At 44.1% G+C, this 15,872-nt stretch overlaps 3 protein-coding genes across 8 annotated transcripts; 2 read left to right on the top strand and 1 right to left on the bottom strand.

Annotated features, from left to right (window-relative positions):
- Window positions 1-223: 223 nt before the first annotated feature.
- Window positions 224-5,747, top strand: sh2d5 (SH2 domain containing 5). 3 transcript variants are annotated; one of them, XM_058055467.1, is made up of 10 exons: window positions 224-423; window positions 1,083-1,148; window positions 1,212-1,292; window positions 2,378-2,452; window positions 2,524-2,670; window positions 2,857-3,057; window positions 3,140-3,323; window positions 4,300-4,405; window positions 4,935-5,094; window positions 5,182-5,747. In XM_058055467.1, the coding sequence occupies exons 2-10, from the start codon at window positions 1,098-1,100 to the stop codon at window positions 5,398-5,400; spliced, it is 1,224 nt and encodes a 407-aa protein (XP_057911450.1). In that variant the 5' UTR covers window positions 224-423; window positions 1,083-1,097; the 3' UTR covers window positions 5,401-5,747. The 3 variants fall into 3 exon arrangements, with proteins under 3 accessions (XP_057911450.1, XP_057911448.1, XP_057911449.1); XM_058055465.1 differs by having other exon boundaries at window positions 225-427; XM_058055466.1 differs by lacking the exon at window positions 224-423 and adding an exon at window positions 448-622.
- A 469-nt stretch (window positions 5,748-6,216) lies between these two features.
- Window positions 6,217-11,615, top strand: kif17 (kinesin family member 17). The gene is made up of 15 exons (XM_058055459.1): window positions 6,217-6,417; window positions 6,831-7,070; window positions 7,138-7,284; window positions 7,581-7,682; window positions 7,932-8,121; window positions 8,211-8,663; window positions 8,797-8,867; window positions 8,946-9,111; window positions 9,229-9,317; window positions 9,428-9,546; window positions 9,780-10,008; window positions 10,113-10,371; window positions 10,447-10,505; window positions 10,574-10,694; window positions 10,770-11,615. Exons 2-15 carry the CDS (start codon window positions 6,840-6,842, stop codon window positions 10,922-10,924), a joined length of 2,391 nt encoding a protein of 796 aa, XP_057911442.1. The 5' UTR covers window positions 6,217-6,417; window positions 6,831-6,839; the 3' UTR covers window positions 10,925-11,615.
- Window positions 10,806-15,665, bottom strand: zgc:158258 (uncharacterized protein LOC791186 homolog). 4 transcript variants are annotated; one of them, XM_058055463.1, is made up of 4 exons: window positions 15,522-15,665; window positions 13,599-13,712; window positions 13,213-13,402; window positions 10,806-12,877 (listed from the first exon to the last, which is right to left on the bottom strand). In XM_058055463.1, the coding sequence occupies exons 2-4, from the start codon at window positions 13,671-13,673 to the stop codon at window positions 11,805-11,807; spliced, it is 1,338 nt and encodes a 445-aa protein (XP_057911446.1). In that variant the 5' UTR covers window positions 13,674-13,712; window positions 15,522-15,665; the 3' UTR covers window positions 10,806-11,804. The 4 variants fall into 4 exon arrangements, with proteins under 4 accessions (XP_057911446.1, XP_057911447.1, XP_057911443.1 ...); XM_058055460.1 differs by having other exon boundaries at window positions 10,809-12,877; window positions 13,578-13,712; XM_058055461.1 differs by having other exon boundaries at window positions 10,811-12,877; window positions 13,225-13,402; window positions 13,578-13,712.
- Window positions 15,666-15,872: the final 207 nt, after the last annotated feature.

The following is a 15,872-nucleotide window of genomic DNA, read 5'->3' as shown; positions in this document are numbered from 1 at the left end:
GAACAATCTTAAAGTGCTGGAGGAATTGTATGTAATATTAAATAAGTATACAAATTTAAGTGTGAAATTTAATTAATTTAATTTTTTAATACAATATATCCCAGCTAACTGGGCTAAAGGCAGAGTACACTAGCCTGTATTTGCAAAAAAAAAAAAAAACATTTGCAAAAAAATATCAAAACAGAAGTTAAGGGGCGGGGCAGTTGTAGGTGTACTTCGTCCACTTCGGCGTGTGACGTCACGAATTGCGCAATGAACAGGAATGCGTAGGGGAGACTACGTCTGGTCTTACACGGAGGAGTCGACGCTGTGGAGGGACTCCGCGTCTACCGACTTGTTGTAGTCTTCCCGGAACCCTCAGTCCCGCCTGGGCCTGAGCAGCACACCTGGTCCGAAGACCCAACGGTTCTCCTACTGGCGGAGGCAGGTGAGGGGGACCCGGGGGGCTACCAAGAGACTCGGCGGGAGAAAAGCTAGCTTGGCAGCCATGAGTTCATGTCAAGACGTGTTTGTCGCTTGGCAACTCTTGTTTGAAGTTATGTTGGAGAGGAATCCTCAAAGCAGTTGAAATCTCACCGAACTGTCTTCTCTAACTAATAACCTGTCTGCTTTCATCTTATGAGTAAGTATGGAACGTAAAGATATTACCGTTAATTGTTGGTGAATGTTAGCATGCACTTCTTTTAAATGGTAAAAATGTAAGGCATGGGTGTCCAAAGTGTGGCCCGTGGGCGATTTGTGACTAGAGTGCGTTCGCAAGTGTTGTCATTGGTCCAGTTAAACAGAGTAGAGACTGTTTATTTTATTTGTACAAACATTCCGATTGAGAACTTGGAAGCTAGAAAATCCTAGTTTGGATGCTTATGAACGCCACATGAGGTTGCAATGTCTTATTGTGTACTATTGTAAGATTTAGTTATTTAGTTCTACAGGCCAAAAAATGTCCCCCTTTGCCTTAGGATACTGTAGCTGTTTTACACCTTTTACAGTCCCAAACATTATACAAATACCTCCCAAATGGTAAATAACAGTACGAGCTCTTACACCAATATCATTGTATTCCGATTGTGCTGCCATTGCAGAGCTCTCCAGGCATCATGGGTGAGGCACCAGTCAGTGATGACGGCACTGTGATAAGATCAGCCGAGGTAACGGTTCAGAATTACTACTTCCTGTCTGCATTTGTTACACGTGTAATGTTTGCTCAAAAGTATGTAGGTTCATTTCCTGTGGATGACCGCTGTCTGGATGAGCAGATGGAGCAACTAAACAGGCACCTGAATGCCCTAAAGGTGAGTGATGTCATGTTAACATCTACGTGAAATGTGATGGAACCTTTCAGAATAAAAGCTCTTTTTTGGGGGTACAGTTTGTATTCAGAGGCTGCCATGCATCCTGTTACACAAGAGGCGAGTTCAGTGTTATTGTAATGTCAAAATATTACACTATGGGTAATTAATTCACATGTAAATTGAATTAATTTTAATTTTGATAATTCTGAGGCCCATATTTCCAGTAAATTGTTGGTTAAGCTTCAAATTGTACCACTTTGGGGACCGCAGAAGCCAAAAAGGGAAAATGCGATGATGACCATGAACTGAAAAAGGAACTATGGGAAAAAGTGGTTGCCAATAGTTACTATAGTGATAAAAGAAGTTATTAATGCTCACTGAAAATACACTCAACAAAAATATAAATGCTATAAACACTTACGTATTTGCTCCCATTTGTGATGAGCTGAACTCACATCTAAAACCTTTTCTATGTACAAAAAATCCAAATTATTGTTCCCAAATCTGTGTTAGTTAGCATTCATCAGTCATAATTCATAACCTATCCACCTCACGGGTGTGGCATATCAAGATGCTGATGAGGCAGCATGATTATTGCAAAAGTGTGCCTTCGGTTGGCCACAATAAAAGGCCACTCCACTCCAATGTGCAGATTAACTGTAATAAAGTTGGTCCGGAGGGGTCTGAAAACCAGTTAATTAATATCTGCTGTGACTACCATTTGCCTCAATTACTGTATAGTTATCCCTCGTTTATCACTGTTAATTGATTCCATATCTGACTGCGATGGATGAATTTCAGTGAAGTAGGTTTCCTTATTCATCAAATATTTTCAATATTTATATTGAAAATAGAAATAGCATAAAAGAACAACATTATACATATGTTTTTTTTTTTCTATTAGAGCCCTCCAGACATATAATAACACCCCTAAAGTCACCTTTACACACATATTACCAAATATAGTGGATAATAAACAGAGAAAATAAGCCATTTAAGACATTCAAATACAAACTAATCTAAGTCCCAGCAGCTTTCCAACACATTGTTTATTTTAAAGATTCTGCTGTACTTCCTCCCATCAGGCATGCAAAAGAAGCAGACCTGTATCCCTGAAGTTTTCCATCAAAGGCGTGAAGATGTATGACGAGGACGAAACGGTACAAAAGTTTGGTCTTAATTTAAATATTGTGTACGTTTTGTTTTGTCTATGCGGTCATCTGTCCTGCAGACCCTCCTTATGGCCCACGCTCTGCGGAGAGTGTCGCTGTCCACCGCCCGGCCCAGCGATGCCCAGTTTGCTTTCGTGTCACACAACCCAGGCAGTGCCGATGCCCAGCTGTACTGCCACGTTTTTAGAGCCAGACATGCCAGAGCTGTAAGAAACAACCTCAAATGTTGCTTTTACCCTGCTTGGTTGTTTTTGTTTTTGTGATTAAGAATTCAATCAGCACTGGAAAGATGGAATTCCTGGAGGGATGAAGAGGAATTCTAACATGGAACATTGTGAAGCAGAGCATGCAACCTTGGCACTAGATCCCTTCAACCATATTCTTCTGTTTAGGCTCAGTTCCTGAACCTGCTGCTGTGCCGCTGCTTCCAGCTAGCCTATTTAGAGAAGCACCCTGAGGAGGCCCAGGAAGTCTCTTCTGGCTCCATTCCCCGACGCACCCCATCACTTCTCAACCACGGCTTCCCGCTCAGTGTCAGCGCCCTGGTGTCTTTCAGAAGAGCCCCCTTTCGGGGATTGATGTTCGGCTCAAAGGTCACCATACTTTGAAGTGGTCTTATTTTCAGGACAAATGAAATATTGTGATTGACATTTTATTCCCCCATGTGAAACATAGAAACACAAGGCCTCTGGCGAGCAGCATCACAGCAGCCAAGATGAGGTCTTCCCCACCTCGTCCCCCTCGCTGGTGCGCAAGAAAGCCATACGCAACAAAGGACTGCGTTCGGGGGCGTACCGCTCATTCACATTCACGCCGCTCAAACAACGCACCGTCCAGGAGCGTCTGAGCGCGTCACAAGGTGGGCCCAGTGTTCACAGGGCGCTCTCGAGAGTCAGAGACCTGATTAGGTAACACCGTTGCTCCTTGATTGATTGATGGGCTCTCACATTGTGGTGTCTTCAGAAGGTTAGCGAAGCTCCCACGGGTGTTCATCCTTTTATTGGTTAATACTCTTCTTCAAAGGTCCTATATTATATTATTATACAGCAACTTTAAGTATTAGTACTATCCCATAATAGTGTATTGGAAGTGTCTTGGAAGTGTCATATAGACGGGGTGGGCTCATCTTCCTTGGGTAGGGGCGGGTCAGAGGCTCATGTCCATGAGGAACAAGGTTTTTCCTGAAGATGGAAAAAACTTCAAAAGCCAGCGTTTAGTGCCTCTGAAATTAAATTTCACACTCACCAAGTGTGGTTAGCGTGGTTAGTGGTTAGTGGTTAGTGGTTAGTGCGCAGGCCACACAGCTAGGAGACCCGAGTTCAATCCCACCCTCAGCCATCTCTGTGTGGAGTTTGCATGTTCTCCCCGTGCATGCGTGGGTTTTCTCCGGGTACTCCGGTTTCCTCCCACATTCCAAAAACATGCTAGGTTAATTGGCAACTCCAAATTGTCCATAGGTATGAATGTGAGTGTGAATGGTTGTTTGTCTATATGTGCCCTGTGACTGGCTGCATGGCAACCAGTCCAGGGTGTACCCCGCCTCTGGCCCGAAGATAGCGGGGATAGGCTCCAGCACCCCCCTTGTGAGGATTAGCGGTAGAAAATGAATGAATGAAATAAATATGGTATGGAGCAAATAAGTGAGGGAGATCATCATATTGTTTTTTGTTTGGTGCCCTTAAACAGGCTCTAAGGACAAAAAAGTCACTTTTGGGGACCTTTTAGCAAGCTACCATGTTTTTTTTGTATTGTCTCTACTTCTTGGGAATATGCACAAACAAGGTGTGCCACTCTGGTAATGTTCCTTAAGATGTCTTCTCTTGTCCTTGGAGCAGAAAAGGATCAAGACAATACACCAGCAAGAAGATCCCGAGCGCCGAGCTTAGCCGAAACGGAGGAAGCACTGGCTCAGGCTGTGTGGTGCTGGGCTGGTATCGCAACGTAAGTGGCTCCAGCTCATCACTTCAACCATGTTTCACCCCAGTTTGGTTCATTTTTGTCTTCAGGCGAGAGGCGGGGTACACCCTGGACTGGTGGCCAGCCAATCACAGTGCACATATAGACAAACAACCATTCACACTCACATTCATACCTATGGACAATTTGGAGTCGCCAGTTAACCTAGCATGTTTTTGGAATGTGGGAGGAAACCGGAGTACCCGGAGAAAACCCACGCATGCACGGGGGAGAACATGCAAACTCCACACAGAGATGGCTGAGGGTGGAATTGAACTATTTCTAGCTGTGAGGTCTGCACACTAACCACTCAACCGCTGTGCAGCCCCTCAGCACATCATTATCATTATTATCGTTATTATTTTTAAAATGTCACATTCATTCAATACAGTCAATACACGCTAGTAATAGTGGATCAGCTTTTGTTAACATAAATGAGCACTGACTATTTACTGCTATTGAACTGAAGTGGAGCGGACGCTAGGCTTTTATCTTTTTATCTTTTATGTTGTAGTGACAACAGCTACTCCCTCCTAGCCGATGATGTCCTGGGATCCTACCTCCTGTGTCCACATCCCAAGAAACCCAAAGCCGGCTCCCTCATCATCCGCTTCCCATCTGGCCTCATCACCCACCTCATTGAAAACAACCGTAAAGGGAAATTCCTGCTGGAGGTAAATGTAGGCAATGAGGACGCAGTTACGCAGCTACACATTATGCTAGCGGTCACCTATTCCCCTTTTGTCTTCTGCATGTGCTAGAAGTGCAAAGCCGAACACAGTTCCATTGCAGAGCTGATTGAACATTACACCGAGAAGCAGGATGAGCTGCCATGCCAGCTGAGCTGCGCACGGGTCAACCACTGTTACGAGTGGGAGGAAGACGCCGTTGGCCCGCAGGCTGCAGAGCCGCACAAGAACCTGAACAAAAGCAGATTGCGGAGGACAATGAAAGGAGCGGGGCAAAAGACCAGATACTAGAACTTATCAACTGCCAACAGTTAATGGGACTACACTGTTTTTTTTCCCCCTTTGCACGTATATTAATATTTACTTTTTGGTGTGGTGGGAGGTTTCTAAGAGTTTCTAACACAATGCACCTTTTTACTGTGTTGGCACTTCAAATACGTACTATACCATGCAGGTCACTTTGTCAAAGCTCTTATGTTCTGTACTTGCTGCTTTTATGTTTTTATATATGTGTATTTTTACTCCAGTGTTTTTAAGGCATGAGCCTTCATAGTGTTCGCTAATTGTCGTTACACCAATGGCAAAGCTGTTTTTCCCTGCAATGTCAGGATGTAGCAAATATATTTGTTTAAATTGAATTGTTTTGTGACATTGCGCATTATTTTTTGTGATGATTAAGATAATGATATGGGGTGGCAGTGGGAGGTTGAACAGGTCGTCCATCCCAGCCACTGCTGCCCCCACTGCTGTATAAATGTGAATGAATGTTTGTTGGTGGTCAGTCAGTCAACCTCCAACAGTGTGTGCCTGTGAATGAATTCACTGTTATAATGGGTGTACTGCCATTATTGCACCTGGCAAAAAAAAAACGTAATGTACCATACGTCTTTTGACCGGAAATAGACCGCTCAAAACACAAGTTAATGTTAATTAAAGAGCGCTGTGGTTGGTAATGGTTGTCAGAAACCATTTTAAACCCAAACAACCCCACAATACAACCAATAATTCCTACTAATGAGTTACTTTAACTAAAGCTGACCTCACTCCTTCCTCAGCAAGACCGCCACCCTGTTCGAGCCTGGTGGTTGGTCGTTGCTAGGCAACGTCAAACAGCGCGAGGACAGCAATGGCACCAGAAAGAGGCGGATGTGAAGCGTCAACATGAAAATCACTGAACCTTTTCAGCATTTGCTTTTCCACGATTATTTTCTTCGAATTTTGTTGTTTTATCTCAACTTGAGACTTGTGCGATATCTGCTGGTCGTCAGTGACAGGAGCTGACGAAGTTGCTAACCGAGTGGCTTTCAGGTGAGTGTTTAATGACGGGACTGTATGCAGCTGTTTCAAATTAAAACATTTTAAACAAAAAATATATATAAAACACTGTTACCAACAATAGTTTAACAGAATAACGTGTACAAAATGTATATTTTTCACAATTACGAATGAAACTATTTTTAGCGATGAAAAAAATCTGACTGCGTGCACGTGCCGTCCGTTTTTATAATATACATGTTAGTGGCGGGTGGATCGATCCAAATATCGATAACGTTGGTATCAATATTGATCGATACCAATGTAGAAAGATCGATACTTGGGCTTAAGTTTTTTTACTGTCCAACTACAGCGGATGCAACCTGTACGACGCAGCTATAATGCTAAAGTTCAGAGTAGTGGATGGCTGGTACATGTAATCAATTTGTGTTTTTGTATCATTCCAGGTTGGTGAGATGGGGTCTGAGTCCGTGAAGGTGGTGGTCAGGTGCAGGCCTCTAAACGACAGAGAGAAGGCTCTGGGTTCAAAGATGGTTGTGACTATGGACCTGCAGCGCTGCCAGTGTTTCATAAAGAAGTCTATGTCGACAGATGACCCCCCCAAACTGTTCACCTTTGATGGGACTTACTTTACTGATCAAACCACCGAAGAGATGTACAACGAGAGTGCCTATCCTTTAGTGGAGGTGAGGTCTGGACTGTAAATTCCGAAATGAAAGATGACGGGACTTCTCATCAGGTCTTATTCGACAGGGTGTCACCGAGGGCTACAATGGCACCATATTTGCTTATGGTCAAACAGGAAGCGGCAAGTCCTTTACCATGCAAGGGGTGTCCGAGCCTGCAGCCCAGAAGGGTGTCATCCCACGAGCCTTTGAGCACATTTTTGAGAGCATTCAGGTAACTTTGGCAGCATTGATATAAACATTCTGTATGTACACAGTGGAACCACTGAGTACTAATTTCAAATACGAAATTATGTAAAATTATTTGATCTGGTCCAGACTTAAACTGTTTCCATGGTCAAATATTTATTATCTGTACAAGAAATGTTTTAAGTAAATTTTTTATATTTTATAAATTATACCACTTTTGGGGGTTCCATTGTGTTTTTGTGTGAATACAGTTGAGCCTGTTACCCAAAATGTATGACTAATTTTGTTTTTCATTTTATATATTCAATGTGTTTGTGCCAGTGTGCAGAAAATACCAAATTCCTGGTGAGGGCCTCCTACCTAGAGATCTACAACGAGGAAATCCGAGACCTACTTGGGAATGAGACCAAGCAGAGATTAGAGGTTTTGTTTGTGTCTGCTTTCAACAACATTACAGCGTATTGTGTAACATGCAGTGATTATGTGTACTCAGTGAGCACAATATTCGGGACACCTGCAGAATTGAATGAGATCCAATACAAGAGTTGTTTTCCTACTACTATGACTTGGTGTCTTTCATGCACATGTTGCTGTGGTGACGAGAAAGGTCAATCAAGGTCAAAGTGTCTAAACAAGGTGACATATTTTGACCCTGTGTGTTTGTGTGTCCAGTTAAAAGAGCACCCAGAGCGTGGTGTGTATGCACGAGACCTTTCCATGCACACGGTGCACAGTGTGGCCCAGTGCGAGACTATCATGCAGCAGGGCTGGAGGAATCGAGCTGTCGGGTACACACTGATGAACAAAGACTCATCCCGTTCGCATTCCATCTTTTGCATCCATTTGGAAATGTGCCACACTGGTGAGCGCACACTTGTAATTAGAGGCAATACCGATATTGGGGTCTGAAAAAAAGAAGATATCAGCTATATCAACTGTCCACTCATGCAGATGCAGCAGGTCAGGATCATCTCAGAGCCGGGAAACTTAACCTGGTGGATCTGGCAGGAAGCGAGCGTCAGTCCAAAACAGGGGCAACTGGCGATCGCCTCCGTGAGGCCACCAAGATCAACCTGTCGCTCTCAGCTCTGGGAAATGTCATCTCAGCCCTGGTGGACGGGCGCTCCAAATACATCCCCTACCGGGACTCTAAGTTGACTAGGCTGCTACAGGACTCCCTGGGCGGGAACACCCGGACTTTGATGATCGCCTGTCTCTCCCCGGCAGACAACAACTACGAGGAGAGCCTGAGCACGTTGCGTTACGCCAACCGTGCCAAAAGCATCCAAAACCGGCCGCGTATTAACGAGGATCCAAAGGATGCTTTGTTGCGAGAGTATCAGGAGGAGATCAAGAAATTGCGGGCCCTCATCTCAGGCCAGATGGGCTCTGCTAACATTCCGGGTAAGTCATCTTGCAGAATTAGATCACAGGAATGTTCTACCTGGGGAACGTGGACTACTAGAAATTGCAGGTTAGATTATCACAGTTAACCTAAAGGTTAGGTAGTTCTTTCTTTCTTTTCTTTATGTTTTAGCTGTGGCGCCTGAGCATCAAGCAGATACACATCACCCCAGCAACACTGAAGGCGAGAAGGAGATAAAAAAGGTAGCGAACATTCCCATAGCCACATATCACTTACCACTTTACCACCAACGTTGTCCACCCAAGTAATTTACTTCTCAGAACTACGAGGAAAGGCTGGCCAGGCTGCAGGCCGACTTCACCGCAGAGCAGGAGTCCAAGGCCAAGCTGCAGAAGGACATTGCAGTGCTGCGTTCCTCCTACGAGACCAAACTATCTCACCTGGAGAAGGTGAGATCCAGCATGGGGGGCCCTGCCCCCGACAACGGTAAGATGGAATGTTCTTTCCCCTGACAACATTGAGTTTAAAATGAGCTTCAGGAATGCTATATTGGCCTGCAGCCCCTGCATGCTGCTGCCATTTTGTTTTGTCTCCTAACACAAGTGAGCTCCAGGAGTGTGACAGAAGAGGAGCGTTCCCAAATCAACACCAAGACATTTCCCAGCAGCACAAAGGAAGACACCTCGAATGAGGTGCAAAGCACTGTGGGAATTATTCAATTCAATAAATATGTCTTAAATGACATGAGTATATAAAGCAATACTTCCATTAACTCGTACTTGGGTTTCCTGTTGCCGTACAGCTCAGCCAGTCTACGGTGACCTGCGATGCTGCCGCTGAGATCCAAAGTCCAAATGGAGTCACAGACTCACTTGGTGTCACCAGAGCAGGGGATCTAGAGCAGAAAGAAGCCCTGGAGAGGTTTGTGGCCTGTCTTAGCAACATTTCCTGAATGTTGACCAAAACACACATAAGAGCAGGGGTGCCCATTACATTAAACGCACGTGTCACCCACGTCATGAACTTTGTCACTGTGTAGATTTATATGATATCAGTTGGCTGACATTAAGCTCCACTCCTGCAAACTAACAAACAAAATAATCTTTTTGGTGGAGGTAAATGTTCATGTATCGACTCTGCCGTCCTTCATTCAGGCTACAGAGGTTGGAGCAAGAGATGGTTGGCGGGGAACAGGCCCAGAACAAAGAATTCCAGCAAAGACAGCGACAGAGGAGGAAGGTGGCTGATCAGAGGAAAGCTCAGCTCATCAAAGCTTTGTCAGACAACAGCGAGGATAGCGACAACGTGCTCTTTAGTGTCTACGACTCCATCCAGGAGGAGGTCCACGCCAAAGGCCAGATGCTGCTCAAGGTCCAGGGAAAGGTCGGCCTCTTGCTACACCAGAAGATTTACTTAGCGGCCCCTTCAGTAGAGACACCTACACAATCCAATGAACATGACTTTCTTTTCCATACCTTGTGTGTTAGCTCAAAGGGGCCAAACTGGAGATCCGTGACCTGCAGGCCGAGTTTGAGGAGGAGAGGAATGACTACCTGGCAACCATTCGCCGCCTGGAACGTGAGGGGCAGCTCCTGCACGGCTTGCTGGAGAGGATGACTCCTCTGGTTCGCCGCGACTGCAATTACAGCAGCCTTGACCGTCTGAAGAAAGAGGCGGTCTGGGATGAGGATAGCGCCTCCTGGAGACTTCCAGATGTGATGGTCCAGAAAACGACACTGCCCACAGGTGGGATGCATGAAGACAACAAGGAAATCCCAACAAACGAAACATATCCCTGGTGTCTCCCTTATCCCTCCGCAGCAGTGGCCCCCAAGCTCTCCCCTCCCAGAGGCCTGGCTCCTGACTCAGAACCATCGGTGGTGAGTTACAGGTCCTCTAGGTCTCCATCCTTGCATGCTTTCCCTACTCTCACGTCTGTCCTGAGCAGGCGGATGATGACAAGTACAAACAGATGCTGGACCGCAGTGACAGCGAGAACATCGCCAACACTTACTTTAAATCAAAGAGAGCGAGCCAGCTACTCGGCGGCGAAACCACCAAGGGACACGGTCAGATTGTCTTCTGAATTTTAATACATCTGAATCACACCAGAAGTAATCAATCAGGACGCCTCTTCCCCACAGTCACACAAACCCCCTCCTTCCTGAATGGACCGCCTCACCTCAACGTGACCCCCAACATGGAGTCTGTCACGCCCCGCCCCTTCCGTCTGGAGTCTTTGAATGTCCCAACATACACTGGTAAGGCCAAGCGTAAAAAAAACAAATCTCATCAATAACAGACGTCAGTGAAAGAACATAATAGGCCTCTTGTTTGTATTTGACCTTTGGATCCCCAGTGTGTAAAATAATATCATTTTTATGTATCATACCTTTACTTAAAACTGTAACCAAAGCACAGCCTCATTTGTTTGAAACTAAAAACTAGTGTTTAACCATTCATACGCCAACATTATCATTTAGCAGGAAGTGTATTTTAACAATATTATATGTAAGTGTTGCTACCTGCATTAAATATTGGCGATGTTATCTTTGTGTTGAGGAATTGAGTCAAATTAAGGTGGTCTGGGACCCCTGGGCTACATTGATGTTGTGCAGCTGTATTTTTGCCCAGCGTATGAGTTTGGTCCGAGTTTGTCCTCCATTGTTGAAAATTAGTTGGCCCGCAGAGTGTCAGTTTCAGAATTTGACACCCTGTGTGTAGAAATATAAGACAGATAGGACCCCATTAGTGGAGCCCTTTCAATCAACAAGCGATAACGACGACCGCAAGAGGCGTTATCATCAACATCTACTGCATTTATAAAATGACAAAGATCACCAGTTGCAATCTTTACTTCCTGTATTGATTTTAGGCACAGTTGTGAAACCTGAATTTCTCAAGCAATGTTGAAGTCATTTGTACGTAGCAGAAGCGCTAAATGCGGTACACTTGTTTCCAGCATCAATCAACTATAATATGTTAAAACATCAAATAAAGACTAATGTAAACCAATTTGGGGATACAGTTTGAGGTGTTGGGTTACATATTGTTGTATCTAGAAAGGAAAGAGCTGCCCCTTTAAGTTCTTCATCCGCTCCTTTGCTTGATGAGTGCCAAGTAACGTCTTAATGCCCTAACTCCCTTGAGCTGATGGTGCTATTCCACTCGGGAAGACATTACATTTGTTCGTACTTGAGCAGTCCCAGCTTCCTGAGGGCCTCTTTTCTGTCCGCTCCCATTCCAGGCACCATCATCACCGTGTACGCGACAGCATTTGAGGCTTTTTGGGAAGTCTGCCGAACCCCGAAAGATGATTTTTCTGTCTGAGGTGCTGTTTTGTGTTGTGGTTCAGGATCATTTTGGAGGTTGACTTTTGCAGTGGGACACGGTTGGCTGGGATGAGAATATGAATAATGGTGGAAGCTAGCACTACTTTGCAGCCCCTTGTTCCTGGGCCCGGGGACCACTTGAGAGTGACAAAAAGAAGGACATCTTGATGGACTAATGTTCACAGAAGTTTTGGAAAATCTGTTGCCCATTGGATCAACAGAGGATTGACATTTTGGCAGCTCCAGTCGGGCCGTTGACACATTTTCTGGCTGGTGGTCTTTGAGGAGGCCTAGCTTCTGCAAAGCTTCCAGTCTCACCACTTTAGGATCTGTTGCATTCTTGATACTATACGACGGGTTTGATCCTGGGGTTACTTCATTTTGTGTCTTCAGTGAGACATTTGAAGGAATTATTTTTGGTTTGGGTGCAACAGGTGGAGGATCCATCTTAAACTTGCCTGTCTCTGAGACAGATCTGTCTGACTTTACCGTGTTTCGATGGTTTGGACATTCTGAGGTGACTGTAGGACGCTTGACTAAGTCTATAGTGTGATCAACCGTGGGACATAAAGGTGTTTTCTTTGTAGAAGCGCTCCTCCGCAGATAAACAAGAGCATCATAGGATAGAGGTCCTCTAGGCAAAGGAACTTCGGCTGTCCTCACTGAGTCCTTGGGTTTGGTTGCAGGAGGGATCACAACATTCTCCAAGGGTACTTGAGATCCAGTAGGCTTCTCAAAACAGTTTTCGCTGAATGAAAGCGTCTTCTTCTTCTTTTTCATCTGGACACCAGCTTTGGCGTTGAGGTCACAGCAATTGGAATTGCTTGCCAAAACAAAAGGTGTTGGAACCAGGTAGCTCTGAATGGGTTTGGACTCAACCTTTTCCTTGATGGTTTCCAGAGAGTTGTGCTTTTGCAAACCTACAAGACAAAGACGATTTTTAAAAATATGTACAAAAAAAATTTCAGCACAGCCTACCAAGGTGAAAATGGGAATAAACTAATAGGTCAACAGGTGAGAGGCTCTTAAGGCCTTTTGCCTCAAGCAGCTTAAGAGTGTCCTTGTCAACAAGCATCACATTCAACTGTGATGAGAAGACTTGTGATTTTGCTAAAATCACAACAAAAAAAACGCATCGCAACCATACATGACCAATGTTGTCATAAAACCCAGAATGTCAGCTTGTTAACTTTGGACGGATGGATTGACAGCTTCACAGCTAAGCCTACGCCTGTCACTGGGAAGATTAGCTCACCATTGAACTTGCCTTTGCTCATGGAGGCTGACATGTCCGCCAGTCTGGAAGCAAGGTTGCCTGGTAGGAGGTCCACTTCGTCATTGGACAATCCACTGTCGTCCTCCGTGTCCAAAGACTCGATGGTTTCCTCCAAAAACATAAGACAGGCTTTCTCCTCGGCAGACAAGTGCTGTAGACTGTCATCACTCTGCAATGACACCATTTGACATTGTCAATAGAGTGACATATTCCATTAACGTACCTGGAATGATTTAACCAACAACCCGAAATATACCATTGGACCTTGTAGAGTCGGTCAGAGTTATTTTTCTGGGATGTTTTACCGAACGAATCAATTAAAAAGTTTTGACACCATGACTTACAAAAGCAGAATGGCCACTCACAACGCTGTCCCAACTGCTGGCACTGTCCATTGTCTCCAGTCCAGTCCCACCCGGCCAGGTGTCGCTTTTGGGCATTTTTATCAAAAGTCAGATGCCCAATATGTCTGTGTCACTCTGTGATAGTGGGGGATATTTGCATCACAAGAAGACAAGATGTAAATATTTTGCATGCCATGTTTTGGTTCAGTCATGGTTCGAATCGTTTGAACTGATTTTTATTTCAGGATTGTTCTAAAGCAAAGGTTGATCACTTGGGTTTATGATTATGAGATGATGAGCTCTGGCAAGGACTATAATTAGGGTTAGATTTAGTATTAGGATCAGGCTACACAAACCCCAATCTGAACCAAAAACCTACACCAGGGGTCCAGTTTCATTTATTTCATTTAATTTCATATTTACTGATTACATTTTTTAAAGACTATTTACATTTTGCACTGTTGGATCTCAAGGAGGTGCTAAGTTGAGTTTCAAAAAGAAGAAGTCAACAGCCGTTTGACGCCCCTGCACAAACTGAAAAAACAGTCCCGATCATGTTAGTACCTTGGTACCCTCTCCACTGTGCCATGTGGAAAACATCTCAGGTGGGATCTCCTTGTCATGCTAGTAACATTGGAAGCCATCAGACATTTGTTCCTCATCACAGAATAAAACTTTCTTCCACTTTTTAGTGTCCCATTTTCGACACTCCCACGCAAATTCCAGATGGGAAATTTTGCAACCTTGAAGATGATATTTCTTTCGCAGAAGATCTCACTAAGCACCAGTACCAACCTTCATTTGGGCCGAGGACTGTACCAGGTCTTGTTGGACAGCCAATTGGATCATTTTCTTTGGGTCTACGGTCTACCACTTGACTTTTTTGTTCCATAACCCTCAGGATCTTTGAAGAGGTTTAAAATGACTGTCTTACCATACCCTCACCTCATTCCGAATCGAAACCGAGTGCAATGGCAGCACAAACTGAAATTCTACCCTTAACCCAAAACCCACCCCAGCCCGTAACTCTAGCCCAAACCTCGCCCCTAAACCTAACACTAACAAACCTTACCTGGATTGTTCTGCACGTTTATAATATGCCATATTGTAGCAGCATGTTACCTACCTAGTTGACCTCATAACAACATGGCGTTGTTTGAAAGGAGATGACTGCATGGCAAGCTAACTAACTTCATGTGAGTCCAATTACAGCACGAATGGCGCGCCTAATCTTCCAGGATCACTTTCAGATGGGGTGGGAGGCACCCTGACGGGCTGTATATTATATTTCTGGTGAACAGGAGTGAACAGGTCTTCGAGCTGGACATTTAGGACAAGGGAACAATTGTTTTTTTAAGCACATTGGAGTTCTTTGTTCACAGCGAATGACCTTAGCAGTCAGGATGTCAATGCCAGATAACGGTTACCGTCACAGTCTACTCGGAGAGCATGCAAATGATCCGAGTGGCCTCCTCAAGATAGATGAATATGACAGTATTTGGCAGCGTTAATGTAGCACATCTAGTAAACTAGTAGGAAAGACCAACAATTCTCAGTGGCAACCAATCTGATGTAATAAAAGAGCTGTTCCAAACTTAATGGATGCAGTTACAAATATAATGTAAACTTTTAACCCACACTGTGGAAATGAACATATTTTTTTAAATCCTGGTTTTCATATGTTGACAGGTGTCAATATATAATATTTAGATCATCTTCATGCAGTACAATATTCAGTATTGTTGAGCTAATATCCTTGAAAAGTAAGCATTCTCTTTGTAAAGACAGTAGCCCTTTTGTGTGTAGTGTGTAGCTAGTGTTGTCTGTCCACAAAACGGATTAAACACTAACCAGGAAATAAGGCAGCAAACGATCTATTCGATACTAATATAAGCTAATTTCTCTCTACTTAGTACTGTTTTTTTTAAAGAGAAAAGTGCTTACCTTTATGTGGTTTGTGGTCCCTGTTGTGTGGATCTTATCGTGGGAAGTCATTGTTACCTACGCGAGTCTCTAAAGCCGACAGCCAATCAGATCGCAACAGTCGTTTTAAGACGCGTTGCCATGGCGATAAGCTGCTAATCATCGACCGCTGCTTCTTGTCTCCGCCCATATGACGCTACACAAAAACTATGTTTTGTTTTGTTTTTTCGACATTTCATTTTCTGGTTTGTTTTAGTAGAACAAAGTTTAGATTGATTTTTAAATGCATGTCTTTACTATTTTGTGGGTATTATAATCTGACTACACACACATATATATACGTATATACTTACAAAATAGAAAATGTAGAAT

The sequence above is a fragment of the Doryrhamphus excisus genome, chromosome 18, assembly GCF_030265055.1.
Source record: "Doryrhamphus excisus isolate RoL2022-K1 chromosome 18, RoL_Dexc_1.0, whole genome shotgun sequence".
Taxonomy (NCBI): domain Eukaryota; kingdom Metazoa; phylum Chordata; class Actinopteri; order Syngnathiformes; family Syngnathidae; genus Doryrhamphus; species Doryrhamphus excisus.
Note: the sequence above shows the minus strand (reverse complement) of the source record. Positions and strands in the feature narration are given on the sequence as shown.

What these genes read in the sequence shown, in the direction of transcription:
- zgc:158258 (XM_058055460.1), bottom strand. Translation starts at nt 13,673, where the DNA reads ATGCCCAAAAGCGACACCTGGCCGGGTGGGACTGGACTGGAGACAATG. An exon ending in TGAGTGGCCATTCTGCTTTT is followed by an intron (nt 13,403 to 13,577) that starts GTAAGTCATGGT and finishes GTGTCATTGCAG; the next exon opens with AGTGATGACAGTCTACAGCA. An exon ending in GAGCAAAGGCAAGTTCAATG is followed by an intron (nt 12,878 to 13,212) that starts GTGAGCTAATCT and finishes TTTGTCTTGTAG; the next exon opens with GTTTGCAAAAGCACAACTCT.
- kif17 (XM_058055459.1), top strand. Translation starts at nt 6,840, where the DNA reads ATGGGGTCTGAGTCCGTGAAGGTGGTGGTCAGGTGCAGGCCTCTAAAC. An exon ending in AGACCAAGCAGAGATTAGAG is followed by an intron (nt 7,683 to 7,931) that starts GTTTTGTTTGTG and finishes TTGTGTGTCCAG; the next exon opens with TTAAAAGAGCACCCAGAGCG. An exon ending in GAAAACGACACTGCCCACAG is followed by an intron (nt 10,372 to 10,446) that starts GTGGGATGCATG and finishes ATCCCTCCGCAG; the next exon opens with CAGTGGCCCCCAAGCTCTCC.
- sh2d5 (XM_058055467.1), top strand. Translation starts at nt 1,098, where the DNA reads ATGGGTGAGGCACCAGTCAGTGATGACGGCACTGTGATAAGATCAGCC. An exon ending in TGTATGACGAGGACGAAACG is followed by an intron (nt 2,453 to 2,523) that starts GTACAAAAGTTT and finishes TCTGTCCTGCAG; the next exon opens with ACCCTCCTTATGGCCCACGC. An exon ending in TGCTGGGCTGGTATCGCAAC is followed by an intron (nt 4,406 to 4,934) that starts GTAAGTGGCTCC and finishes TTTATGTTGTAG; the next exon opens with TGACAACAGCTACTCCCTCC.